The 24253-nt window shown below is 48.1% G+C and overlaps 2 protein-coding genes across 2 annotated transcripts; both read right to left on the reverse strand.

Moving 5' to 3' along the window:
- Positions 1 to 268: 268 nt before the first annotated feature.
- Positions 269 to 10987, reverse strand: LOC128786815 (uncharacterized). The gene is made up of 10 exons (XM_053940460.1): positions 10826 to 10987; positions 9362 to 9472; positions 8782 to 8850; positions 4017 to 4126; positions 3048 to 3133; positions 2905 to 2963; positions 2668 to 2803; positions 2259 to 2365; positions 1585 to 1726; positions 269 to 955 (listed from the first exon to the last, which is right to left on the reverse strand). The coding sequence occupies exons 1-9, from the start codon at positions 10985 to 10987 to the stop codon at positions 1676 to 1678; spliced, it is 891 nt and encodes a 296-aa protein (XP_053796435.1). The 3' UTR covers positions 269 to 955; positions 1585 to 1675.
- Positions 10988 to 11616: 629 nt separating this feature from the next.
- Positions 11617 to 23732, reverse strand: LOC128786816 (uncharacterized). The gene is made up of 10 exons (XM_053940461.1): positions 23568 to 23732; positions 22105 to 22215; positions 21525 to 21593; positions 16759 to 16868; positions 15779 to 15864; positions 15636 to 15694; positions 15399 to 15534; positions 14990 to 15096; positions 14315 to 14456; positions 11617 to 13685 (listed from the first exon to the last, which is right to left on the reverse strand). The coding sequence occupies exons 1-9, from the start codon at positions 23730 to 23732 to the stop codon at positions 14406 to 14408; spliced, it is 894 nt and encodes a 297-aa protein (XP_053796436.1). The 3' UTR covers positions 11617 to 13685; positions 14315 to 14405.
- Between the last annotated feature and the right edge of the window lie 521 nt (positions 23733 to 24253).

Below are 24253 nucleotides of genomic sequence, written 5' to 3' on the forward strand. Positions count from 1 at the left end.
ATAAAATGTTATACCTAATAACTTAAAATCGCACTTTATTAAAAATAGAAGACAGTAAAGCAACGTATCATAAAAACTCCCATTATTAGCACTACACAGATATAGATAGATACGCATATATCTATATACAGGTAGATCATATACCCATCTCAACAGCAGCATCTGGGATCGATTCCTGTTTTCTCTCTTGTCTCCTAAATTTATTAGCCACAAAGGATGGAGTAAGGAAATCATTTTATTTATCACCTGGTTCTCCAGAAACCTGAAAAAACAAAATGAAACAGAACAAAAAGAAAAAAAAGAAAAGAAAACCACATTTGAAAGGCAGATCCTCACCAGCAGCTGGTCCATCTCCTACGGGGGACCATATTCTAGGGCACTTTTGGTGCACTTGCCTGAACCTGTCAGGGCACTCTGTGCTTGCAGAAGAGATTTTTTTTGTCAGGGAGAGGCAAGGGGAGGAGAAGTAACGTTCTAGACAGCTCAAATCCATTACTGTGCCACTTCCTGTGCAGCAGGTCCTGTGACAGGATGGGAACTGAGGCTGCTTGAAATTTCAAAGCTAAAGACACCAGCACAAGGTGTCCTTTTGCTTTGTCAAGGAAGTGATTCCCAAATCACACAGCCCCCCCACCATCGTCCCTCCCACCACCACCTGAAAGCCTCTTGATTCTCTTCTCAAAAACACAAGGGACACCTCAGCGTTCAGCAAGTTCTGCCAGTGCAGCCCTCGGTGCCCCCGTCTCCAGGTCTGTCCCCCTTGCTTTCATCCTCAGCCACGTCATTCTTCAGCCGTGGACAGGAAATTGTCCCCATGTCTCCCGTACTTGGCTGGTTACCTTTTCTCTAAGCCGTGCAGGACCCACGAGAGGAGGCTGTGATCCTCTATCGGCTCATGGGCAGCTCTAGAGGTGACACGGGCAGCAGCACTCTGTCGTATCTCCAGAATAGGACTCTGAAACAGAAAATGCAACTTGTTCTTTTACAGCCAAGATCTGATTATCTAAAATAAAATGAGCAATTTGGCTGGTACCCGATCAACTTCCAGCTAAAATGAACACCGCCTGTTCTCAGCAACTCCAGAGAAGGAAAGACATTCTCCCTTCAACGCTTCACACCACAGGTGCTGCTCTTACAAGAAGTATTCAGGTAGCAAGACAATTTTCTCTTTTTGTCCGAGGTTTTGATACCTGAAATCCTCAGGGTGGATGCTCCCAAACCTGAGAGCTCCCGGCAGGCGAGTTTCCCTCCTGCCGAAGCACTGTGCAGGTGACAAACGTGCTGGCTGGGGAATAGAGACCCCAAAAAGAAAAGACCCCGACTGCAGGAGCAAAACCACGGCACCCACGTGAGGCTCCACGATGGCAGGAACCGGTCCCAGTTTCAGGGGATAAGGATGGGACCGGTTTAGACACAACCTAAATTATTTCCCCCTCCACACATCCACAAAACCAACAAGGAACAGATTTTCAAGAGGACCAAGGCAGAATCAGCTGCTCCTTTCTGTTTTGTACTTGAGATCTTGAGGCCATACAAGCTTTTGTGGTTTGGGGTATTTGGGAACTGTTCTTTTTCAATTCTTACCTGGGAGCCCTGGTCACACAAAGGACTGCTGAGAAAGGAAAGAATGACCCGGAAAATCCTCTGGTAGACATAGAGCTCACAGCAATGTTTGTCACGCAGCCCTTCCCCAAGAAATCTGAGGATCCACTCGTGCTGTTTTGTACTGGAAGCCATAAAGAAAAATACCACCGTCAGACATTCAGACATTTCCAAAGGATACATGCTCCTAAGAGCACAAAACCCCGGTTCCCTCTGAGTGCCAGCTCAGGAATTACCACAGCTTCTTCTGGACTTCTCAATTTTCCATTCCTATCAAATTTAATCGCTAACATCCATTGGGAACAGTCAGTCTGCAGCCCAAACATGCAGTGGAAATGGAATTTTAGAAGTTGCTGTTTCTAAAATACTTCAGTTGAACTCAAGTTACTAGCCTAAACTCAAAGAGGAATTGTAGCTAGCCGGGGCAGAACATTCTTTTCTTGTGCTCACAGAGCATACACAGCACAACTCCTTGTGCGCTAGTATTAAGAAGACAACAAAAACCTCACAGAAATAACATTTTGAATTCCTACATGAAACATAAGAAAGACGCTTCTAATTAACTACCCGTGGGAGAATGAGCTTTCATTGTATTTTTGCGGCTGTTTCTAATACATTTCTGAAGAATTACTGGGTACCTAAAATGGGACTCTTACCTCAAAATCAAAACTGTAGAAAAGCTGGAGAAAACCTGGTACCTTCCTCAGGTCCAAATACCGGTGTGACAGAAGGAATCTCTTTACCCTTATGTACACGTGCTCCTCTGTAAAGAGAAAAGGTTGGCATGGTGGAGGAGGACAGCGCTCCCAATCCACAAGCACGGACGACAATTCCTGGAAGCTGCAGTCAGTGAGCGTGCAGCGCTCCGAGCTGGGAGAACAGCCCGGCAACTGCAGAAGGCCTTTGCTCTGAGGCGCATTCCCATTGCTGCCCACCCTCCCCTTCTCTTGCCCAGGAGGAAAAGCTCAGGCAAGAGCGCACGAGCACAGAGCAGGTGAGGGGATCGACACTCCCCAGGGCTCTGTTTTTCACCCCAGCAGTGACACACGCAGCACGTCCCAGTACCTGGCTTCAGGATCTGCTGTGCCACACGAGCAGCGCAGAGGGTGAGGGAGAAGGTGAACCTGAGGCTTGGCTGCCTGATTCCGTTCTGCACGGCATCCAAGAGATACGGCAACGGCAAGGGCCCAGGGAGAGAAGCCTGAAGCACAGCCCAAATGAACACAGCGGGAGCAGGAAGACATCGATCAGCTTCCGGGACATTTCACGGGTCACACAGGTAGGAGCCCCAATTCAGCAAACCTGAGGCTTTGGCGACGTCAGGATCAAAACACCCGGAAACCTGTGAGAAAGAAACCGAACTGCAGCCGGCTAAAAGCCGTCCCTGCCTCAAACTCCTTCAAACAACTTGCTCACGAGGAGGCAGGGATTGATTCAATACTCACCAGCCCATCTGGCCAAGGTCAGAGCTCTGTGCCCACCCAGGACACGGCAGCCAGCAGGGACCCTTCTCCCACTCTCCAGCACGGACCTGTGAAGCCAGGGGGAAGTTTACAGAACAGAAGCAGCCAGAAGATGCTCTCTACTTCCATACGCTCTCTGATCGATCACTCCCAAGGAAAGTCCCCACGGATCGGAAGCAACCACCTCTCATTTCTCCTCCGCAATCATCACTGCCTTGCCTTTCTGTGCGTTTCCTCCCGTGCCCGTCCCCAGAGCACATTAAGTCCATCTTTTGTTCCCAACCGCAGCTCTCCAGCACAAATGCCACTCCTCACACACACAAAGCAAACGGTCATCTGCTTCAGCTTTTGGCTTAGAAAGTAAGAACCTCAGCGCGTCCGGCTACGTGATTAAAACACAGAGACGCACGGGTGGACATAGATGGAAAGCTTTTCAGGAGAGAAAAGAGCTGATTCGCTAGCACACTTCCATACAGCTTCAGAAAAATCAGAATCCATAGCAACTCCTAAGACCCCTGCTGAGGAACCCAGCCCTCCTGGGGACACCCAATGCAGCAGCTACGGGAAAAGCATGGGAAAAGCCAAACTTGGGGTGAAAAAAAGATGACATCAATACAGCCGCCTTCACCCAGCAACAGTGGGAACCAGTCCCATTTGCTCCGTCCCTGCTTTTTGGGATGACACAAACAGGAAATGAAAACACGTGAAACACAAGGCACGCCTATAGGGTGTACCAGGTGCTCCTTTTGGCAGCGTGGATGACAAAGGTCTCTCTGCGCACTTACAGGCAGCCCGGTTTCAATCCATCCTTAGCCCAAGCCTTCCTCGCCTCCCATTCGCCAGCGCTCTGCTCTGGCCTTTGGAGCGCTGGCCCCGTCCTCCCGCAGCAGCACGGCACCGGAACACAGCGAGGCAAAGCGTGTGCCGGAGCCGCCCGTGCTGTCAGCGTACCTGTCAGCTGCCGGCGGTGGGCAACTCCGGCCCTGCGGGCAAGGGGGAGACGGCTCGGGCACCTCCAGCGGCTGCTCTGCCCCGATGCTTTCGCGTTCTCCTGCATTTCCCTGCAGCGGAGGGGGTCCGGGACGGGGGCGGATCGTGTCAGAGTGGAGACGGCGGGGAAGCACGGGGAGGCGGCGGGAACGCGGCGGGACGAGACAGCGACGCGGCGGGACGGGGACGGCTCGCTTGACCTTCCAAAGATGGCGGCAGGAGGGGCGGGGAAAGCCGGGGCCCCGCTCCGCCGCCTGCGCGCCGCCCCGGCGGCATTTTCCGGCACGCGGTCGCTTCCAGCGTCTAGAGAGGGACGCGCGCGGGGATCGGGAAAGGGGAGTGCAGCCCTGTTCCGACGCCGCTCGCCCCCCGCCCGCCGCCCCCGGCCCGTGAGCGCTGCGACCGCGCCTCCGCCGCCCGCCGAAAGCGGCCCCGCCGGGCCGCCCTCGCCGCTGCCGTTCTTCTCGGTCATCGGGTCCCTTTGCTCTCCCGAATCTCCTTCACCCCTCCCCTCTATTTACAGACACCGCCCCGCTTGCCGCTCGCTCCCTCCCGCGCCTCGCCCTTCCCACGCTCGGCAGCCGTCCTTCCCCCCTCAGCCGGCACCCAGCGGCGAGGGGCAGGGCGCTGGCTGGGGGGGGCTGCAGTACCGCTCTCTGTCCACAAGGCGGCAGCACCGCCGCCGGCCACAGCCGGGGGCTGCCGCTCGCCCGGAGGGAAGGGAGGCAGAAAAGAACAGGGGCGATCCCCTTGGAAAAATCCTGAAAAATAAATGGCCCGAAACCACCCGCACACAAACTAAAACACACTGCCTCTAACCCAATAAAACCCCTCCAAAATCCTTTTCTTTTAAACTCTCTAGAACTATCTTTTATATTTATACTTTTCCCATTCCCATTTATCATGTATATTGATGCATGATGTTATTTCGATTCTATATTAAATATCTTCTTCCTATGACTTCTATTTATTTATATTTTATCTTTTTATATATCCAGATATATTAATATACATTTCTATATTTATATTGCAAAAATAGTTCTGTTCTTTAAAATAAAAGCCCTGCCTGTAAGCAAATTCTAGCTCTATGATATTAATATTAACGATCTCTTATTTAAAAGAAAAATGCTGCCTGAAACCCACCCGCCCGCGGCGCAAGTGCGGCAACAGCCCGTGTCCGCAGTACTGGCAAGGCCGCGGGAAATCCCGGCGGGGCGGCCCCTGCGTGGCGCGCGGGCAGTGCAGCACGCGGACCACGATTTTCCCGCGCTTTTTTTTTTTTTTTTTTTTTTTTTTTTTCTATCCGCCATATTGAGAAGGTCAAGAGTGTCCCGGCCGCCGCGACACTTTCAAGATGGCGGCCGCGTGAGGCCCTCGGAAGGGAGAGGCGTTTTTTGCCGATGCCTGTCGGCGCCCGCTCAAAACCTGACCGCCCGCGCAGCCGCTGAGCTCACAGTCCGTGGCCACGACACGGGAAAAAGCGAAAAAAATCCCGCGGGGCGGCGCCGGCGTCAGGGTGCCGTGCAGGCAGTGCAGTAGACAGACCGAGGTCCTCCTTTTTCCCGCCTTTTTTGCCGCCATATTGGGAAGGTCAAGCGAGTCCGCGACAACCCACTCCCAAGGTGGCGGCCGCGGGAGGACCTCGGGCGAGGGCTGCAGTACTGCACTCTGGCCACAAGGCGGCGGCACTGCCGCCCGCCCTGGGGCTGCAGGCGGGGAAGGCGCGCAAAGAAGAACAGGCGCGACCCCCTTCAAAACATCCTCTGCAATAAATGCCCCTAAACATCCCGCACGAAACCGAAAAACACCGACCAAAAAAAAAAAAAAACAAACCCTGCCTCTAACCCAATAAGAACCAAAATAAAAAATCTTTTCTTTTAAGCTATATTTCAATCTATATTATTTTTATATTTTTTATATTTATATTCACATTTTGATTTAAAATGTATACTGATGTATAATGATAATTTTATAATTTCTTACATTCATTCATATTACTTAAAGTTTATTTTATTTTCTATTTTTATGCATGTCTTAATATATTGATTACATATTTCTATATTTAGATTGATATTTCTAAAAGGTTTATATTGTTTATAATAAAACCCCTGCCTCTACCCAAGTCAAAACCTAAAAAAAAAACCCTTTCTTCTAAACTGTGTTTAAATTTATCTATGTTTTTCGCATTTCTATTGAAATTTGCATTGTAAATGTAGATTGATGGATGGTGTTATTTATATTCTATATCTTCCTATTACTTATTTTTATTTACACTTTATATTTTTTATCTATCTTTATACATTGATTATCTATTTCTATTTTTAGAATTATATCAAAATAAAATGTATATTCATATTTTTTAAAATAAAAACCCTGCCTCTAACCAAATAAAAAACAAAGAAGCCCTTTCTAATTTATTTTATTTCTATTTTTAATTTTTATAATAAAAGCCCTGCCTACTACCAAATAGAAAATTTTAAAAACCCCTTTATTTTAAACTATATTTGAATATTTTTCTATTTATGCTTTTGATATTTACATTTATAGTTTCTTACATATTATATTACAGTATATTGATGTACTATATTTAGATATATAAAATATATGACATGTCATGTGGTATAATAAGACATATACAGTATCATATCCATTATGTATTGTATCAATTTCTATGATTTTGGATTTTATATCTATCTACATATATTAATTATACATTTCTAGATTGATATTTTCTATGGATTTGATTTATATGTATAATCTATATTCATATGTACTTATATAAACATACTCTAAAATACTCTCTAGAGTATAAAATACTCTATATCAAACATTAGAACATCTTACGGTGATAGATAATATTATTTATGTTACATGTTCTATTTATATGTATTCTATTTATATTTAAAATGGAAGTTTTATATTCCCATTTTTATATTTCTAGATTTGTTTTCTTACATTATAGTTATAGTTATAATTTTGCATTTAAGATCCAATACCTAAAACTAAAATGCCAATACAAACAGCAACAAATTCCCACCCATACCGTCCAAAAATATTAGAATGGCTCCACCAGCCAACCAACTACCAGCAAAAAAAAACCCACACTACACTCTTTTCACTAACAATTCTTATCACATCACAAAAATTAAACAAAAAAGAAAAAAAAACCCTATACAATCCCACACAGCAAATCACAAAACCCACTAAAAAGAAAAAAAAAATCCAACTAACTTACTAAACTCCAAACCCTACAACAGACCCTGAACGTTACTAAAAAAAAAAAAAAAAACCAAAAAAAAAAACTCTACCTCAACACTAACTCATAAAGAGAACCCAATACGCTATAAAATAAACTTAAAAAACCACCAAACCAATTACCGATATAAAAAAATCTAAACCACTAAGAAACAAAAAAATCACCACCCAAATAAAATAACTACCGAAAAAAAATCCACCATATAAACAACCATGTTCCCAAAAATAAAACGAATAAAAACCAGCAACCAAATACATCAAACTACAAAAAAAAAAAAAAAAAAAAAAAAAAAAAAAAAAAAAAACTTCAATTAACAACAACAAAAAAATGATTCCTAACTCAATAAACCCATAATGCCTCAAACCATCATCAAAACTAAAATACCACCTGGAAATAAACACCAAGCCAAAAGATAAATGGAACCATAAACAATATCTCCCAGATTCTCTGCAACAACAAAACATACACGACAATCAAACATACCAAATGAATAAAACCTCTATAATACAATCAACAATAATGCAATGACCAATATTACAAAAACCTCACTAATTAACTACAGGACACTGCCTCAAACCCACCAAAACGAACACTACATACTCACGCTAATAAAAGCCACCACAATCCAATTAAAAACCTAACCGCTACTTCATGCCACGACCCATAAAAAAAAATTGTAAACCTTAAAATATAGAATTTTAAATTATCTTTTTATAATATAAAAATATTATTTAAAAACCCAACCAAAAAAATCAAAACAAATCAAAACAAAAAAAAATCCACCAAATTCCACAAAAATGAAATCCAACAACAAAACTCAATCCAAATAAATCCTTGCCATCAGCACCTGAACCAAGAACCATAACATTCAAGAAGTACACCATGTCCCTTAGCATACACCAAGCACGAACAAAAGAAAACGATACAATCAATTCCTAAGAACCACCTCCAAAGCGCTACACCAAGGACCTTCGGAAAATGAAAAGCCGCGCTGCCGGCACCGGGCGGAGCGCGGCTCCCGGCAGGAAAGCGGCTCCTGCGGCAGGCAGAGGCGGCGCCGCGCCGGGAGCCCCCCGCCCGCTCCCCCTGCCCGGCGGGGCCGGCACCGGGCCCAGGGGGCCCCGGCGGCGCCCGAGCCCCGCGCCCGGAGCGGACGGAGCGGCCGGCACCGGCCGGCACCGGCGCAGCGCCCGCGCCGCCTCTCCCGCCCGCCGGCCCGGCAAAGCTCCCCTCGGCTCCGCACGCCTCGCTCCGGCGCGGCTCCGGCAGTCCCGCGCCAGCCCGGCCGCGCCCAAGTCCCCTTCCACCTCGGCAGCTCCCCGGGCAACGCCAGCAGCTTCCCGCGCCACAGCCTTGGCTGCCGGGCCAGGGGCACAAGAAGCGCCCTCCAATGCAGCGGCACAGCCCGATCCCAACCCTTCAAACGCTGCGAGAGCTGCAGCCTCCTTCAATTCAACCCCCGGAACTTACGCCACACTCAGGTGCTCGCCTCACTTCAACAAGGGCAAATAAATGTGTTCTCCCCTTCAGTTTCAGCCCCTGTAAGAGCAGAAAAGAAGGGCTTGTCCTCAAATGAAATCCCTCAAGTTGTGGCAATCTTTCAAACCAGAGGGTTTTGGGAAAGCTGCAAAAGGCAGGCCTCAGAAACAGCAGAACTGCGATTCGAGCTAAGCATAAGATTTGTCAGCAGAAAAATTATATAAGAAGTAGAGGTGAACTACAAATAGAACAATGGGCTGTGTATTGTCGATTCCCTGACACCCCTGGGATACCCCTAACATCCTGGAAAAGGCAGGTTTTCCTTCAATCAATACCCTCAAAACCACACGTGAAAGGGGATCCCCCACCAGTTCAGACACGGTCAATAATGGAAGACAAGTCGCTACCCTCAATTTGAATTTCTTTCCTACTCAAAATACTTTTTTTTCTTTTTTTTTTTTTTTTTTTTTTTTTTTTTTTTTTTTTTCTGGGAGCACCGGGGAGGGATTGGCAAGATGAAATTTAAAAGGGAAAGGAGAAATGTCCCCGCTACAAATGCACATGGGCTCACCTGTTTGGCTGCCGCTACCTGGCACAAAGGTTTGTCCCTCGGCACCTCCTCTGAGCAATGCTCCAGGTATCCAAGTGCGTATCCAGGTGATCCCCCAGACCCTGTCCGAAGCTGTCACCGTCCTTCCAAGGACAGCCCCAGGAGCCGCCCATAAACTCCTCTTCTCCAGCAGCTCCCTGTAAAATCAGCTGAGGCAAAGCCCCTAAAACAGCTGCCGGCAGGAGCCGGCCCCTCCTTATCCTCACAGTTCACACCTGGGGCTGCTCTGGCTTTCTTTCCAAATGAATTTAGAGACAAATTCCTATTTTACCAATACCTATAAAAACGAAGCACTTGACAGGATGTAGTATTCTACACACCCCCCTCGGGGGGACGGCACCCGGCATGACCCCCCTCATTCGCCACCCACCTGCTCCTCCGCCGCAGCGTGCCTCCCTCTCCTAGGGACCTTAGGGTGCCCCAAATGACACCAGAGCCCCGAGTCTTCACCCCTTTTTCCTGGCCCCCAAAGAAGGCACAGAACGAGTCTTAACTGCCCTGGACAGCAGCCCAGCACTTGCTTCCATCCCTTTCCACATGTACATCCCCCCCGAAAGGGACTCTGCCGCAACAAGAAAAGGGGGCAGCCCCCAGAAGGGTCGAAGCTCCTGCCCAGCCTCGCTGTCACGGGCGAGGGGCAGAGAGAGGGAGCGGCAGAGACGGCGGGGACGCGGCACGGACGGCACGGCACAGAGCGGGGGCCGCTCTCAGCGCGATGCCGGCAAAGCCGCAGGTCCGGCGGGGCCGGGCGGGGTTCGACCGGCACGGGGGGATCCGCCGAGAGCCTCCGGCCCCGTGCGGGGACTCCCGCAAGGGCCCAGGGGCGCCGGGCTCCGGCCCTCTGCGCTTTATTCTCCGGCGCTCCCGGCCCCGCGGCTGCGGGGAAAGAAGGAACGGGGCGACGGGAAGAGAAGAGGGCTAGCAGGGCATGAGAAAGGGTAGGGAGGGAGGTCGGGCTGTGGAGGAAAGCGGGAGGGCAAGGGAAAGGCCGGGAGCGGGGAAGAGGGATGGTGCACAGAGGAGGGAGAGAAGAGGAATAGAACGGAGGAGCGGGATAGGGACAGAGCAGGAAGGAGTGGGGGGGGGGGGGCGCGGGGTGTCGGGTTTGCGAGGGAGAGGAGGGGAGAGGGTCTGCGGACAAAGAACAGGAATACGGGGAGGAGGAAGGAAGGATGGAGGGGGGGACGAGAGGGGAGGCCGAAAAGGGAGAGAAAGGGGTCGGCTTTGGGGAGAGCGGGAAATGGGGGAAAGAGAGAAAGAAGAGGAATACGGGGAGGAAGAAGGAGGGGTAGAGAGCGGGACAGGACGGGGAGCCTCAGAGAGCCCCGACTCCACCCGAGCCCGCCCCGGCGGCCCGCCCTGCTCGGGATGCTGCGCTCGGCGGAGCTCGGCTCGGTTCGGCCCCGCTCGGCTCCTCGCCTACACTCGGCTGTTCTCCGCTAGACTCGGCTGGATTCGCCTCTTCGGCGCAGCTCGGCTCGGCTCAACTCGGAGCCGCTCGCTCCGTTCGCCTCCGCTCGGCTCCGCTCGACTCGGCTCGGCTCCGCTCGACTCGGCTCGGCTCCGTTCGGCTCCGCTCGGCTCCATTCACCTCCGCTCGGCTCCGCTCGGCTCCCCGCGGCAGCGCGCCTCCCGCGCACGCGCACAGCTCGCCGCTCTCCTGCCGCCGAGCCCCGCGCCCGGCCCGGCCGGCGCACGGAAACCCCCGCGCCACATTAGACCCAGCAGTTTCTGCGCTAAACCCTTTCTGTCCTAGAAGGAGATAACTTCTCTACCTCCTTCGTCTCCTCAGTTTTCTTCTTGGATTTCAAAATCAGAGTTACAAAAACCTACTCACAACTACAAGATTTAGTAAGTAGCCAATAATGTAGTCCCGTCAATTTCATAACCTACAGAACACGTTATACTTATGTTTCCACAATTAAAAAAAAAAAAAAAAAATCATCACACAAGAGTCCTACTCACTGTGTCAAGCCTTATTTAAAACACACCAAAGAAAAAAAAAAACACCAAAAAAACCCAACCCCGAAAGAAATAGTTCCACAACCAAAACAGAACAAACAAGTAACACTAAAACCCCACGTCCAAATACGCTCTGTTTATCAGTCACCAACCCGAAAAATCTCTTTTCTACGTAGCTCGTTTGTATACCTCCTCACAACTAACCTTATCCTTTCCAAACACTAAATTGCAAATCAAAAAACTTACACGTAACATAAACTCTTCAAATAACATTTATACACTCATACCCCAAATTACAGGTAAACCACCAAAAGTAAAATTACTCAAATCATTACAAACAAATACTTGTACAATATTTAGTTACAAAACAACCCCCAAACCACACCAAACCACAAAGAAGTTACCTCAAAACAGCAAACCTACAATTTAAAACAATTAACCCACTAAGACCAAACATAACAATAATACATATAAAAAAAAAAAAAAAAACAAAACACCAAAAAAAAAAGAACACCCACCTAAAAATACCCAATCACTCCAACACAAATTTACTTCTCAGGATCAAAATCGTACAACCTTTTAACAACCTAATTCTATTAGTTCTACATCTCTTTTAACACCTAAAATAACTACAACTCACACTTGAAGCACATCAAATGAACTTACTTATTAACCAACCAAATCAAACAATAACACATGTATAACGTTAAATAAATTACTGCCAAATATGAACATCTTTAAACATACTACCTTACAAAATAAAACAACTGTTCATTTTTTATTATTCACACACAATCATAAATAGAAAACATTTTTAAAAATATATAAATTGATGAAATCACAAGAAATCAATTTACAAAACCATTACTAATTTTTTTTTAAAAATTAATCAATCACACATAAAAAATAACTAAATAATATTTTCAAAAATTAAAACATCGCTGAATAACTTAAATCATTATTAAAAACTAAAATACTCATCTTATTAATAATTACTGCTTTTTATCTCCCCTACCGATTTAAATTTTTACATAGAACTCTACAAAAATCCTTAACAAGTAGATTTATAACTTACATTTTAAAACATATATAGATAAACATACTTAACAGGAGTGATCACCACACCAAACAAGTAAACTAACCAAAAAAACCCCTAATAAAATACTAATATATTCATAACACAAAAACCCCAAATCATTAACATAAAAACCCATACGAACACATGAAAATACCTACAGTAAAAAAAGACGTACCTTAATGAACAATATTCACACCTTAATAATTCATTATAAACTCTTACCAATTAATGATTAACATGACTTGATACCAATAAAATACAAGAAAATGTTACTTTAGCCAATAAGCAGAATAAAATGTTATACCTAATAACTTAAAATCGCACTTTATTAAAAATAGAAGACAGTAAAGCAACGTATCATAAAAACTCCCATTATTAGCACTACACAGATATAGATAGATACGCATATATCTATATACAGGTAGATCATATACCCATCTCAACAGCAGCATCTGGGATCGATTCCTGTTTTCTCTCTTGTCTCCTAAATTTATTAGCCACAAAGGATGGAGTAAGGAAATCATTTTATTTATCACCTGGTTCTCCAGAAACCTGAAAAACAAAATGAAACAGAACAAAAAGAAAAAAAAGAAAAGAAAACCACATTTGAAAGGCAGATCCTCACCAGCAGCTGGTCCATCTCCTACGGGGGACCATATTCTAGGGCACTTTTGGTGCACTTGCCTGAACCTGTCAGGGCACTCTGTGCTTGCAGAAGAGATTTTTTTTGTCAGGGAGAGGCAAGGGGAGGAGAAGTAACGTTCTAGACAGCTCAAATCCATTACTGTGCCACTTCCTGTGCAGCAGGTCCTGTGACAGGATGGGAACTGAGGCTGCTTGAAATTTCAAAGCTAAAGACACCAGCACAAGGTGTCCTTTTGCTTTGTCAAGGAAGTGATTCCCAAATCACACAGCCCCCCCACCATCGTCCCTCCCACCACCACCTGAAAGCCTCTTGATTCTCTTTCTCAAAAACACAAGGGACACCTCAGCGTTCAGCAAGTTCTGCCAGTGCAGCCCTCGGTGCCCCCGTCTCCAGGTCTGTCCCCCTTGCTTTCATCCTCAGCCACGTCATTCTTCAGCCGTGGACAGGAAATTGTCCCCATGTCTCCCGTACTTGGCTGGTTACCTTTTCTCTAAGCCGTGCAGGACCCACGAGAGGAGGCTGTGATCCTCTATCGGCTCATGGGCAGCTCTAGAGGTGACACGGGCAGCAGCACTCTGTCGTATCTCCAGAATAGGACTCTGAAACAGAAAATGCAACTTGTTCTTTTACAGCCAAGATCTGATTATCTAAAATAAAATGAGCAATTTGGCTGGTACCCGATCAACTTCCAGCTAAAATGAACACCGCCTGTTCTCAGCAACTCCAGAGAAGGAAAGACATTCTCCCTTCAACGCTTCACACCACAGGTGCTGCTCTTACAAGAAGTATTCAGGTAGCAAGACAATTTTCTCTTTTTGTCCGAGGTTTTGATACCTGAAATCCTCAGGGTGGATGCTCCCAAACCTGAGAGCTCCCGGCAGGCGAGTTTCCCTCCTGCCGAAGCACTGTGCAGGTGACAAACGTGCTGGCTGGGGAATAGAGACCCCAAAAAGAAAAGACCCCGACTGCAGGAGCAAAACCACGGCACCCACGTGAGGCTCCACGATGGCAGGAACCGGTCCCAGTTTCGGGGGATAAGGATGGGACTGGTTTAGACACAACCTAAATTATTTCCCCCTCCACACATCCACAAAACCAACAAGGAACAGATTTTCAAGAGGACCAAGGCAGAATCAGCTGCTCCTTTCTGTTTTGTACTTGAGATCTTGAGGCCATACAAGCTTTTGTGGTTTGGGGTATTTGGGAACTGTTCTTTTTCAATTCTTACCTGGGAGCCCTGGTCACACAAAGGACTGCTGAGAAAGGAAAGAATGACCCGGAAAATCCTCTGGTAGACATAGAGCTCACAGCAATGTTTGTCACGCAGCCCTTCCCCAAGAAATCTGAGGATCCACTCGTGCTGTTTTGTACTGGAAGCCATAAAGAAAAATACCACCGTCAGACATTCAGACATTTCCAAAGGATACATGCTCCTAAGAGCACAAAACCCCGGTTCCCTCTGAGTGCCAGCTCAGGAATTACCACAGCTTCTTCTGGACTTCTCAATTTTCCATTCCTATCAAATTTAATCGCTAACATCCATTGGGAACAGTCAGTCTGCAGCCCAAACATGCAGTGGAAATGGAATTTTAGAAGTTGCTGTTTCTAAAATACTTCAGTTGAACTCCAAGTTACTAGCCTAAACTCAAAGAGGAATTGTAGCTAGCCGGGGCAGAACATTCTTTTCTTGTGCTCACAGAGCATACGCAGCACAACTCCTTGTGCGCTAGTATTAAGAAGACAACAAAAACCTCACAGAAATAACATTTTGAATTCCTACATGAAACATAAGAAAGACGCTTCTAATTAACTACCCGTGGGAGAATGAGCTTTCATTGTATTTTTGCGGCTGTTTCTAATACATTTCTGAAGAATTACTGGGTACCTAAAATGGGACTCTTACCTCAAAATCAAAACTGTAGAAAAGCTGGAGAAAACCTGGTACCTTCCTCAGGTCCAAATACCGGTGTGACAGAAGGAATCTCTTTACCCTTATGTACACGTGCTCCTCTGTAAAGAGAAAAGGTTGGCATGGTGGAGGAGGACAGCGCTCCCAATCCACAAGCACGGACGACAATTCCTGGAAGCTGCAGTCAGTGAGCGTGCAGCGCTCCGAGCTGGGAGAACAGCCCGGCAACTGCAGAAGGCCTTTGCTCTGAGGCGCATTCCCACTGCTGCCCACCCTCCCCTTCTCTTGCCCAGGAGGAAAAGCTCAGGCAAGAGCGCACGAGCACAGAGCAGGTGAGGGGATCGACACTCCCCAGGGCTCTGTTTTTCACCCCAGCAGTGACACACGCAGCACGTCCCAGTACCTGGCTTCAGGATCTGCTGTGCCACACGAGCAGCGCAGAGGGTGAGGGAGAAGGTGAACCTGAGGCTTGGCTGCCTGATTCCGTTCTGCACGGCATCCAAGAGATACGGCAACGGCAAGGGCCCAGGGAGAGAAGCCTGAAGCACAGCCCAAATGAACACAGCGGGAGCAGGAAGACATCGATCAGCTTCCGGGACATTTCACGGGTCACACAGGTAGGAGCCCCAATTCAGCAAACCTGAGGCTTTGGCGACGTCAGGATCAAAACACCCGGAAACCTGTGAGAAAGAAACCGAACTGCAGCCGGCTAAAAGCCGTCCCTGCCTCAAACTCCTTCAAACAACTTGCTCACGAGGAGGCAGGGATTGATTCAATACTCACCAGCCCATCTGGCCAAGGTCAGAGCTCTGTGCCCACCCAGGACACGGCAGCCAGCAGGGACCCTTCTCCCACTCTCCAGCACGGACCTGTGAAGCCAGGGAGAAGTTTACAGAACAGAAGCAGCCAGAAGATGCTCTCTACTTCCATACGCTCTCTGATCGATCACTCCCAAGGAAAGTCCCCACGGATCGGAAGCAACCACCTCTCATTTCTCCTCCGCAATCATCACTGCCTTGCCTTTCTGTGCGTTTCCTCCCGTGCCCGTCCCCAGAGCACATTAAGTCCATCTTTTGTTCCCAACCGCAGCTCTCCAGCACAAATGCCACTCCTCACACACACAAAGCAAACGGTCATCTGCTTCAGCTTTTGGCTTAGAAAGTAAGAACCTCAGCGCGTCCGGCTACGTGATTAAAACACAGAGACGCACGGGTGGACATAGATGGAAAGCTTTTCAGGAGAGAAAAGAGCTGATTCGCTAGCACGCTTCCATACAGCTTCAGAAAAATCAGAATCCATAGCAACTCCTAAGACCCCTGCTGAGGAACCCAGCCCTCCTGGGGACACCCAATGCAGCAGCTACGGGAAAAGCATGGGAAAAGCCAAACTTGGGGTGAAAAAAAGATGACATCAATACAGCAGCCTGTAAAAAGCCTTCACCCAGCAACAGTGGGAACCAGTCCCATTTGCTCCGTCCCTGCTTTTTGGGATGACACAAACAGGAAATGAAAACACGTGAAACACAAGGCACGCCTATAGGGTGTACCAGGTGCTCCTTTTGGCAGCGTGGATGACAAAGGTCTCTCTGCGCACTTACAGGCAGCCCGGTTTCAATCCATCCTTAGCCCAAGCCTTCCTCGCCTCCCATTCGCCAGCGCTCTGCTCTGGCCTTTGGAGCGCTGGCCCCGTCCTCCCGCAGCAGCACGGCACCGGAACACAGCGAGGCAAAGCGTGTGCCGGAGCCGCCCGTGCTGTCAGCGTACCTGTCAGCTGCCGGCGGTGGGCAACTCCGGCCCTGCGGGCAAGGGGGAGACGGCTCGGGCACCTCCAGCGGCTGCTCTGCCCCGATGCTTTCGCGTTCTCCTGCATTTCCCTGCAGCGGAGGGGGTCCGGGACGGGGGCGGATCGTGTCAGAGTGGAGACGGCGGGGAAGCACGGGGAGGCGGCGGGAACGCGGCGGGACGAGACAGCGACGCGGCGGGACGGGGACGGCTCGCTTGACCTTCCAAAGATGGCGGCAGGAGGGGCGGGGAAAGCCGGGGCCCCGCTCCGCCGCCTGCGCGCCGCCCCGGCGGCATTTTCCGGCACGCGGTCGCTTCCAGCGTCTAGAGAGGGACGCGCGCGGGGATCGGGAAAGGGGAGTGCAGCCCTGTTCCGACGCCGCTCGCCCCCCGCCCGCCGCCCCCGGCCCGTGAGCGCTGCGACCGCGCCTCCGCCGCCCGCCGAAAGCGGCCCCGCCGGGCCGCCCTCGCCGCTGCCGTTCTTCTCGGTCATCGGGTCCCTTTGCTCTCCCGAATCTCCTTCACCCCTCCCCTCTATTTACAGACACCGCCCCGCTTGCCGCTCGCTCCCTCCCGCGCCTCGCCCTTCCCACGCTCGGCAGCCGTCCTTCCCCCCTCAGCCGGCACCCAGCGGCGAGGGGCAGGGCGCTGGCTGGGGGGGGCTGCAGTACCGCTCTCTGTCCACAAGGCGGCAGCACCGCCGCCGGCCACAGCCGGGGGCTGCCGCTCGCCCGGAGGGAAGGGAGGCAGAAAAGAACAGGGGCGATCCCCTTGGAAAAATCCTGAAAAATAAATGGCCCGAAACCACCCGCACACAAACTAAAACACACTGCCTCTAACCCAATAAAACCCCTCCAAAATCCTTTTCTTTTAAACTCTCTAGAACTATCTTTCATATTTATACTTTTCACATTCCCATTTATCATGTATATTGATGCATGATGTTATTTCGATTCTATATTAAATATCTTCTTCCTATGACTTCTATTTATTTATATTTTATCTTTTTATATATCCAGATATATTAATATACATTTCTATATTTCTATTGCAAAAATAGTTCTGTTCTTTAAAATAAAAGCCCTGCCTGTAACCAAATTCTAGCTCTATGATATTAATATTAACGATCTCTTATTTAAAAGAAAAATGCTGCCTGAAACCCACCCGCCCGCGGCGCGAGTGCGGCAACAGCCCGTGTCCGCAGTACTGGCAAGGCCGCGGGAAATCCCGGCGGGGCGGCCCCTGCGTGGCGCGCGGGCAGTGCAGCACGCGGACCACGATTTTCCCGCGCTTTTTTTTTTTTTTTTTTTTTTTTTTTTTTTTTTTCTATCCGCCATATTGAGAAGGTCAAGAGTGTCCCGGCCGCCGCGACACTTTCAAGATGGCGGCCGCGTGAGGCCCTCGGAAGGGAGAGGCGTTTTTGCCGATGCCTGTCGGCGCCCGCTCAAAACCTGACCGCCCGCGCAGCCGCTGAGCTCACAGTCCGCGGCCACGACACGGGAAAAAGCGAAAAAAATCCCGCGGGGCGGCGCCGGCGTCAGGGTGCCGTGCAGGCAGTGCAGTAGACAGACCGAGGTCCTCCTTTTTCCCGCCTTTTTTGCCGCCATATTGGGAAGGTCAAGCGAGTCCGCGACAACCCACTCCCAAGGTGGCGGCCGCGGGAGGACCTCGGGCGAGGGCTGCAGTACTGCACTCTGGCCACAAGGCGGCGGCACTGCCGCCCGCCCTGGGGCTGCAGGCGGGGAAGGCGCGCAAAGAAGAACAGGCGCGACCCCCTTCAAAACATCCTCTGCAATAAATGCCCCTAAACATCCCGCACGAAACCGAAAAACACCGACCAAAAAAAAAAAAAAACAAACCCTGCCTCTAACCCAATAAGAACCAAAATAAAAAATCTTTTCTTTTAAGCTATATTTCAATCTATATTATTTTTATATTTTTTATATTTATATTCACATTTTGATTTAAAATGTATACTGATGTATAATGATAATTTTATAATTTCTTACATTCATTCATATTACTTAAAGTTTATTTTATTTTCTATTTTTATGCATGTCTTAATATATTGATTACATATTTCTATATTTAGATTGATATTTCTAAAAGGTTTATATTGTTTATAATAAAACCCCTGCCTCTACCCAAGTCAAAACCTAAAAAAAAACCCCTTTCTTCTAAACTGTGTTTAAATTTATCTATGTTTTTCGCATTTCTATTGAAATTTGCATTGTAAATGTAGATTGATGGATGGTGTTATTTATATTCTATATCTTCCTATTACTTATTTTTATTTACACTTTATATTTTTTATCTATCTTTATACATTGATTATCTATTTCTATTTTTAGAATTATATCAAAATAAAATGTATATTCATATTTTTTAAAATAAAAACCCTGCCTCTAACCAAATAAAAACCAAAGAAGCCCTTTCTAATTTATTTTATTTCTATTTTTAATTTTTATAATAAAAGCCCTGCCTACTACCAAATAGAAAATTTTAAAAACCCCTTTATTTTAAACTATATTTGAATATTTTTCTATTTATGCTTTTGATATTTACATTTATAGTTTCTTACATATTATATTACAGTATATTGATGTACTATATTTAGATATATAAAATATATGACATGTCATGTGGTATAATAAGACATATACAGTATCATATCCATTATGTATTGTATCAATTTCTATGATTTTGGATTTTATATCTATCTACATATATTAATTATACATTTCTAGATTGATATTTTCTATGGATTTGATTTATATGTATAATCTATATTCATATGTACTTATATAAACATACTCTAAAATACTCTATAGAGTATAAAATACTCTATATCAAACATTAGAACATCTTACGGTGATAGATAATATTATTTATGTTACATGTTCTATTTATATGTATTCTATTTATATTTAAAATGGAAGTTTTATATTCCCATTTTTATATTTCTAGATTTGTTTTCTTACATTATAGTTATAGTTATAATTTTGCATTTAAGATCCAATACCTAAAACTAAAATGCCAATACAAACAGCAACAAATTCCCACCCATACCGTCCAAAAATATTAGAATGGCTCCACCAGCCAACCAACTACCAGCAAAAAAAACCCACACTACACTCTTTTCACTAACAATTCTTATCACATCACAAAAATTAAACAAAAAAGAAAAAAAAACCCTATACAATCCCACACAGCAAATCACAAAACCCACTAAAAAGAAAAAATCCAACTAACTTACTAAACTCCAAACCCTAGAACAGACCCTGAACGTTACTAAAAAAAAAAAAAAAAACAAAAAAAAAAAACTCTACCTCAACACTAACTCATAAAGAGAACCCAATACGCTATAAAATAAACTTAAAAAACCACCAAACCAATTACCGATATAAAAAAATCTAAACCACTAAGAAACAAAAAAATCACCACCCAAATAAAATAACTACCGAAAAAAAATCCACCATATAAACAACCATGTTCCCAAAAATAAAACGAATAAAAACCAGCAACCAAATACATCAAACTACAAAAAAAAAAAAAAAAAAAAAAAAAAAAAAAAAAAAAACTTCAATTAACAACAACAAAAAAATGATTCCTAACTCAATAAACCCATAATGCCTCAAACCATAATCAAAACTAAAATACCACCTGGAAATAAACACCAAGCCAAAAGATAAATGGAACCATAAACAATATCTCCCAGATTCTCTGCAACAACAAAACATACACGACAATCAAACATACCAAATGAATAAAACCTCTATAATACAATAAACAATAATGCAATGACCAATATTACAAAAACCTCACTAATTAACTACAGGACACTGCCTCAAACCCACCAAAACGAACACTACATACTCACGCTAATAAAAGCCACCACAATCCAATTAAAAACCTAACCGCTACTTCATGCCACGACCCATAAAAAAAACATTGTAAACCTTAAAATATAGAATTTTAAATTATCTTTTTATAATATAAAAATATTATTTAAAAACCCAACCAAAAAAATCAAAACAAATCAAAACACAAAAAAAATCCACCAAATTCCACAAAAATGAAATCCAACAACAAAACTCAATCCAAATAAATCCTTGCCATCAGCACCTGAACCAAGAACCATAACATTCAAGAAGTACACCATGTCCCTTAGCATACACCAAGCACGAACAAAAGAAAACGATACAATCAATTCCTAAGAACCACCTCCAAAGCGCTACACCAAGGACCTTCGGAAAATGAAAAGCCGCGCTGCCGGCACCGGGCGGAGCGCGGCTCCCGGCAGGAAAGCGGCTCCTGCGGCAGGCAGAGGCGGCGCCGCGCCGGGAGCCCCCCGCCCGCTCCCCCTGCCCGGCGGGGCCGGCACCGGGCCCAGGGGGCCCCGGCGGCGCCCGAGCCCCGCGCCCGGAGCGGACGGAGCGGCCGGCACCGGCCGGCACCGGCGCAGCGCCCGCGCCGCCTCTCCCGCCCGCCGGCCCGGCAAAGCTCCCCTCGGCTCCGCACGCCTCGCTCCGGCGCGGCTCCGGCAGTCCCGCGCCAGCCCGGCCGCGCCCAAGTCCCCTTCCACCTCGGCAGCTCCCCGGGCAACGCCAGCAGCTTCCCGCGCCACAGCCTTGGCTGCCGGGCCAGGGGCACAAGAAGCGCCCTCCAATGCAGCGGCACAGCCCGATCCCAACCCTTCAAACGCTGCGAGAGCTGCAGCCTCCTTCAATTCAACCCCCGGAACTTACGCCACACTCAGGTGCTCGCCTCACTTCAACAAGGGCAAATAAATGTGTTCTCCCCTTCAGTTTCAGCCCCTGTAAGAGCAGAAAAGAAGGGCTTGTCCTCAAATGAAATCCCTCAAGTTGTGGCAATCTTTCAAACCAGAGGGTTTTGGGAAAGCTGCAAAAGGCAGGCCTCAGAAACAGCAGAACTGCGATTCGAGCTAAGCATAAGATTTGTCAGCAGAAAAATTATATAAGAAGTAGAGGTGAACTACAAATAGAACAATGGGCTGTGTATTGTCGATTCCCTGACACCCCTGGGATACCCCTAACATCCTGGAAAAGGCAGGTTTTCCTTCAATCAATACCCTCAAAACCACACGTGAAAGGGGATCCCCCACCAGTTCAGACACGGTCAATAATGGAAGACAAGTCGCTACCCTCAATTTGAATTTCTTTCCTACTCAAAATACTTTTTTTTCTTTTTTTTTTTTTTTTTTTTTTTTTTTTTTTTTTTTTTCTGGGAGCACCGGGGAGGGATTGGCAAGATGAAATTTAAAAGGGAAAGGAGAAATGTCCCCGCTACAAATGCACATGGGCTCACCTGTTTGGCTGCCGCTACCTGGCACAAAGGTTTGTCCCTCGGCACCTCCTCTGAGCAATGCTCCAGGTATCCAAGTGCGTATCCAGGTGATCCCCCAGACCCTGTCCGAAGCTGTCACCGTCCTTCCAAGGACAGCCCCAGGAGCCGCCCATAAACTCCTCTTCTCCAGCAGCTCCCTGTAAAATCAGCTGAGGCAAAGCCCCTAAAACAGCTGCCGGCAGGAGCCGGCCCCTCCTTATCCTCACAGTTCACACCTGGGGCTGCTCTGGCTTTCTTTCCAAATGAATTTAGAGACAAATTCCTATTTTTACCAATACCTATAAAAACGAAGCACTTGACAGGATGTAGTATTCTACACACCCCCCTCGGGGGGACGGCACCCGGCATGACCCCCCTCATTCGCCACCCACCTGCTCCTCCGCCGCAGCGTGCCTCCCTCTCCTAGGGACCTTAGGGTGCCCCAAATGACACCAGAGCCCCGAGTCTTCACCCCTTTTTCCTGGCCCCCAAAGAAGGCACAGAACGAGTCTTAACTGCCCTGGACAGCAGCCCAGCACTTGCTTCCATCCCTTTCCACATGTACATCCCCCCCGAAAGGGACTCTGCCGCAACAAGAAAAGGGGGCAGCCCCCAGAAGGGTCGAAGCTCCTGCCCAGCCTCGCTGTCACGGGCGAGGGGCAGAGAGAGGGAGCGGCAGAGACGGCGGGGACGCGGCACGGACGGCACGGCACAGAGCGGGGGCCGCTCTCGGCGCGATGCCGGCAAAGCCGCAGGTCCGGCGGGGCCGGGCGGGGTTCGACCGGCACGGGGGGATCCGCCGAGAGCCTCCGGCCCCGTGCGGGGACTCCCGCAAGGGCCCAGGGGCGCCGGGCTCCGGCCCTCTGCGCTTTATTCTCCGGCGCTCCCGGCCCCGCGGCTGCGGGGAAAGAAGGAACGGGGCGACGGGAAGAGAAGAGGGCTAGCAGGGCATGAGAAAGGGTAGGGAGGGAGGTCGGGCTGTGGAGGAAAGCGGGAGGGCAAGGGAAAGGCCGGGAGCGGGGAAGAGGGATGGTGCACAGAGGAGGGAGAGAAGAGGAATAGAACGGAGGAGCGGGATAGGGACAGAGCAGGAAGGAGTGGGGGGGGGGGGGCGCGGGGTGTCGGGTTTGCGAGGGAGAGGAGGGGAGAGGGTCTGCGGACAAAGAACAGGAATACGGGGAGGAGGAAGGAAGGATGGAGGGGGGGACGAGAGGGGAGGCCGAAAAGGGAGAGAAAGGGGTCGGCTTTGGGGAGAGCGGGAAATGGGGGAAAGAGAGAAAGAAGAGGAATACGGGGAGGAAGAAGGAGGGGTAGAGAGCGGGACAGGACGGGGAGCCTCAGAGAGCCCCGACTCCACCCGAGCCCGCCCCGGCGGCCCGCCCTGCTCGGGATGCTGCGCTCGGCGGAGCTCGGCTCGGTTCGGCCCCGCTCGGCTCCTCGCCTACACTCGGGCTGTTCTCCGCTAGACTCGGCTGGATTCGCCTCTTCGGCGCAGCTCGGCTCGGCTCAACTCGGAGCCGCTCGCTCCGTTCGCCTCCGCTCGGCTCCGCTCGACTCGGCTCGGCTCTGCTCGACTCGGCTCGGCTCCGTTCGGCTCCGCTCGGCTCCATTCACCTCCGCTCGGCTCCGCTCGGCTCCCCGCGGCAGCGCGCCTCCCGCGCACGCGCACAGCTCGCCGCTCTCCTGCCGCCGAGCCCCGCGCCCGGCCCGGCCGGCGCACGGAAACCCCCGCGCCACATTAGACCCAGCAGTTTCTGCGCTAAACCCTTTCTGTCCTAGAAGGAGATAACTTCTCTACCTCCTTCGTCTCCTCAGTTTTCTTCTTGGATTTCAAAATCAGAGTTACAAAAACCTACTCACAACTACAAGATTTAGTAAGTAGCCAATAATGTAGTCCCGTCAATTTCATAACCTACAGAACACGTTATACTTATGTTTCCACAATTAAAAAAAAAAAAAAAAAAAAAAAAAAAATCACACAAGAGTCCTACTCACTGTGTCAAGCCTTATTTAAAACACACCAAAGAAAAAAAAAAAACAAAAAAACCCAACCCCGAAAGAAATAGTTCCACAACCAAAACAGAACAAACAAGTAACACTAAAACCCCACGTCCAAATACGCTCTGTTTAT

Source organism: Vidua chalybeata, chromosome 4, assembly GCF_026979565.1.
Source record: "Vidua chalybeata isolate OUT-0048 chromosome 4, bVidCha1 merged haplotype, whole genome shotgun sequence".
In the NCBI taxonomy this organism is placed as follows: domain Eukaryota; kingdom Metazoa; phylum Chordata; class Aves; order Passeriformes; family Viduidae; genus Vidua; species Vidua chalybeata.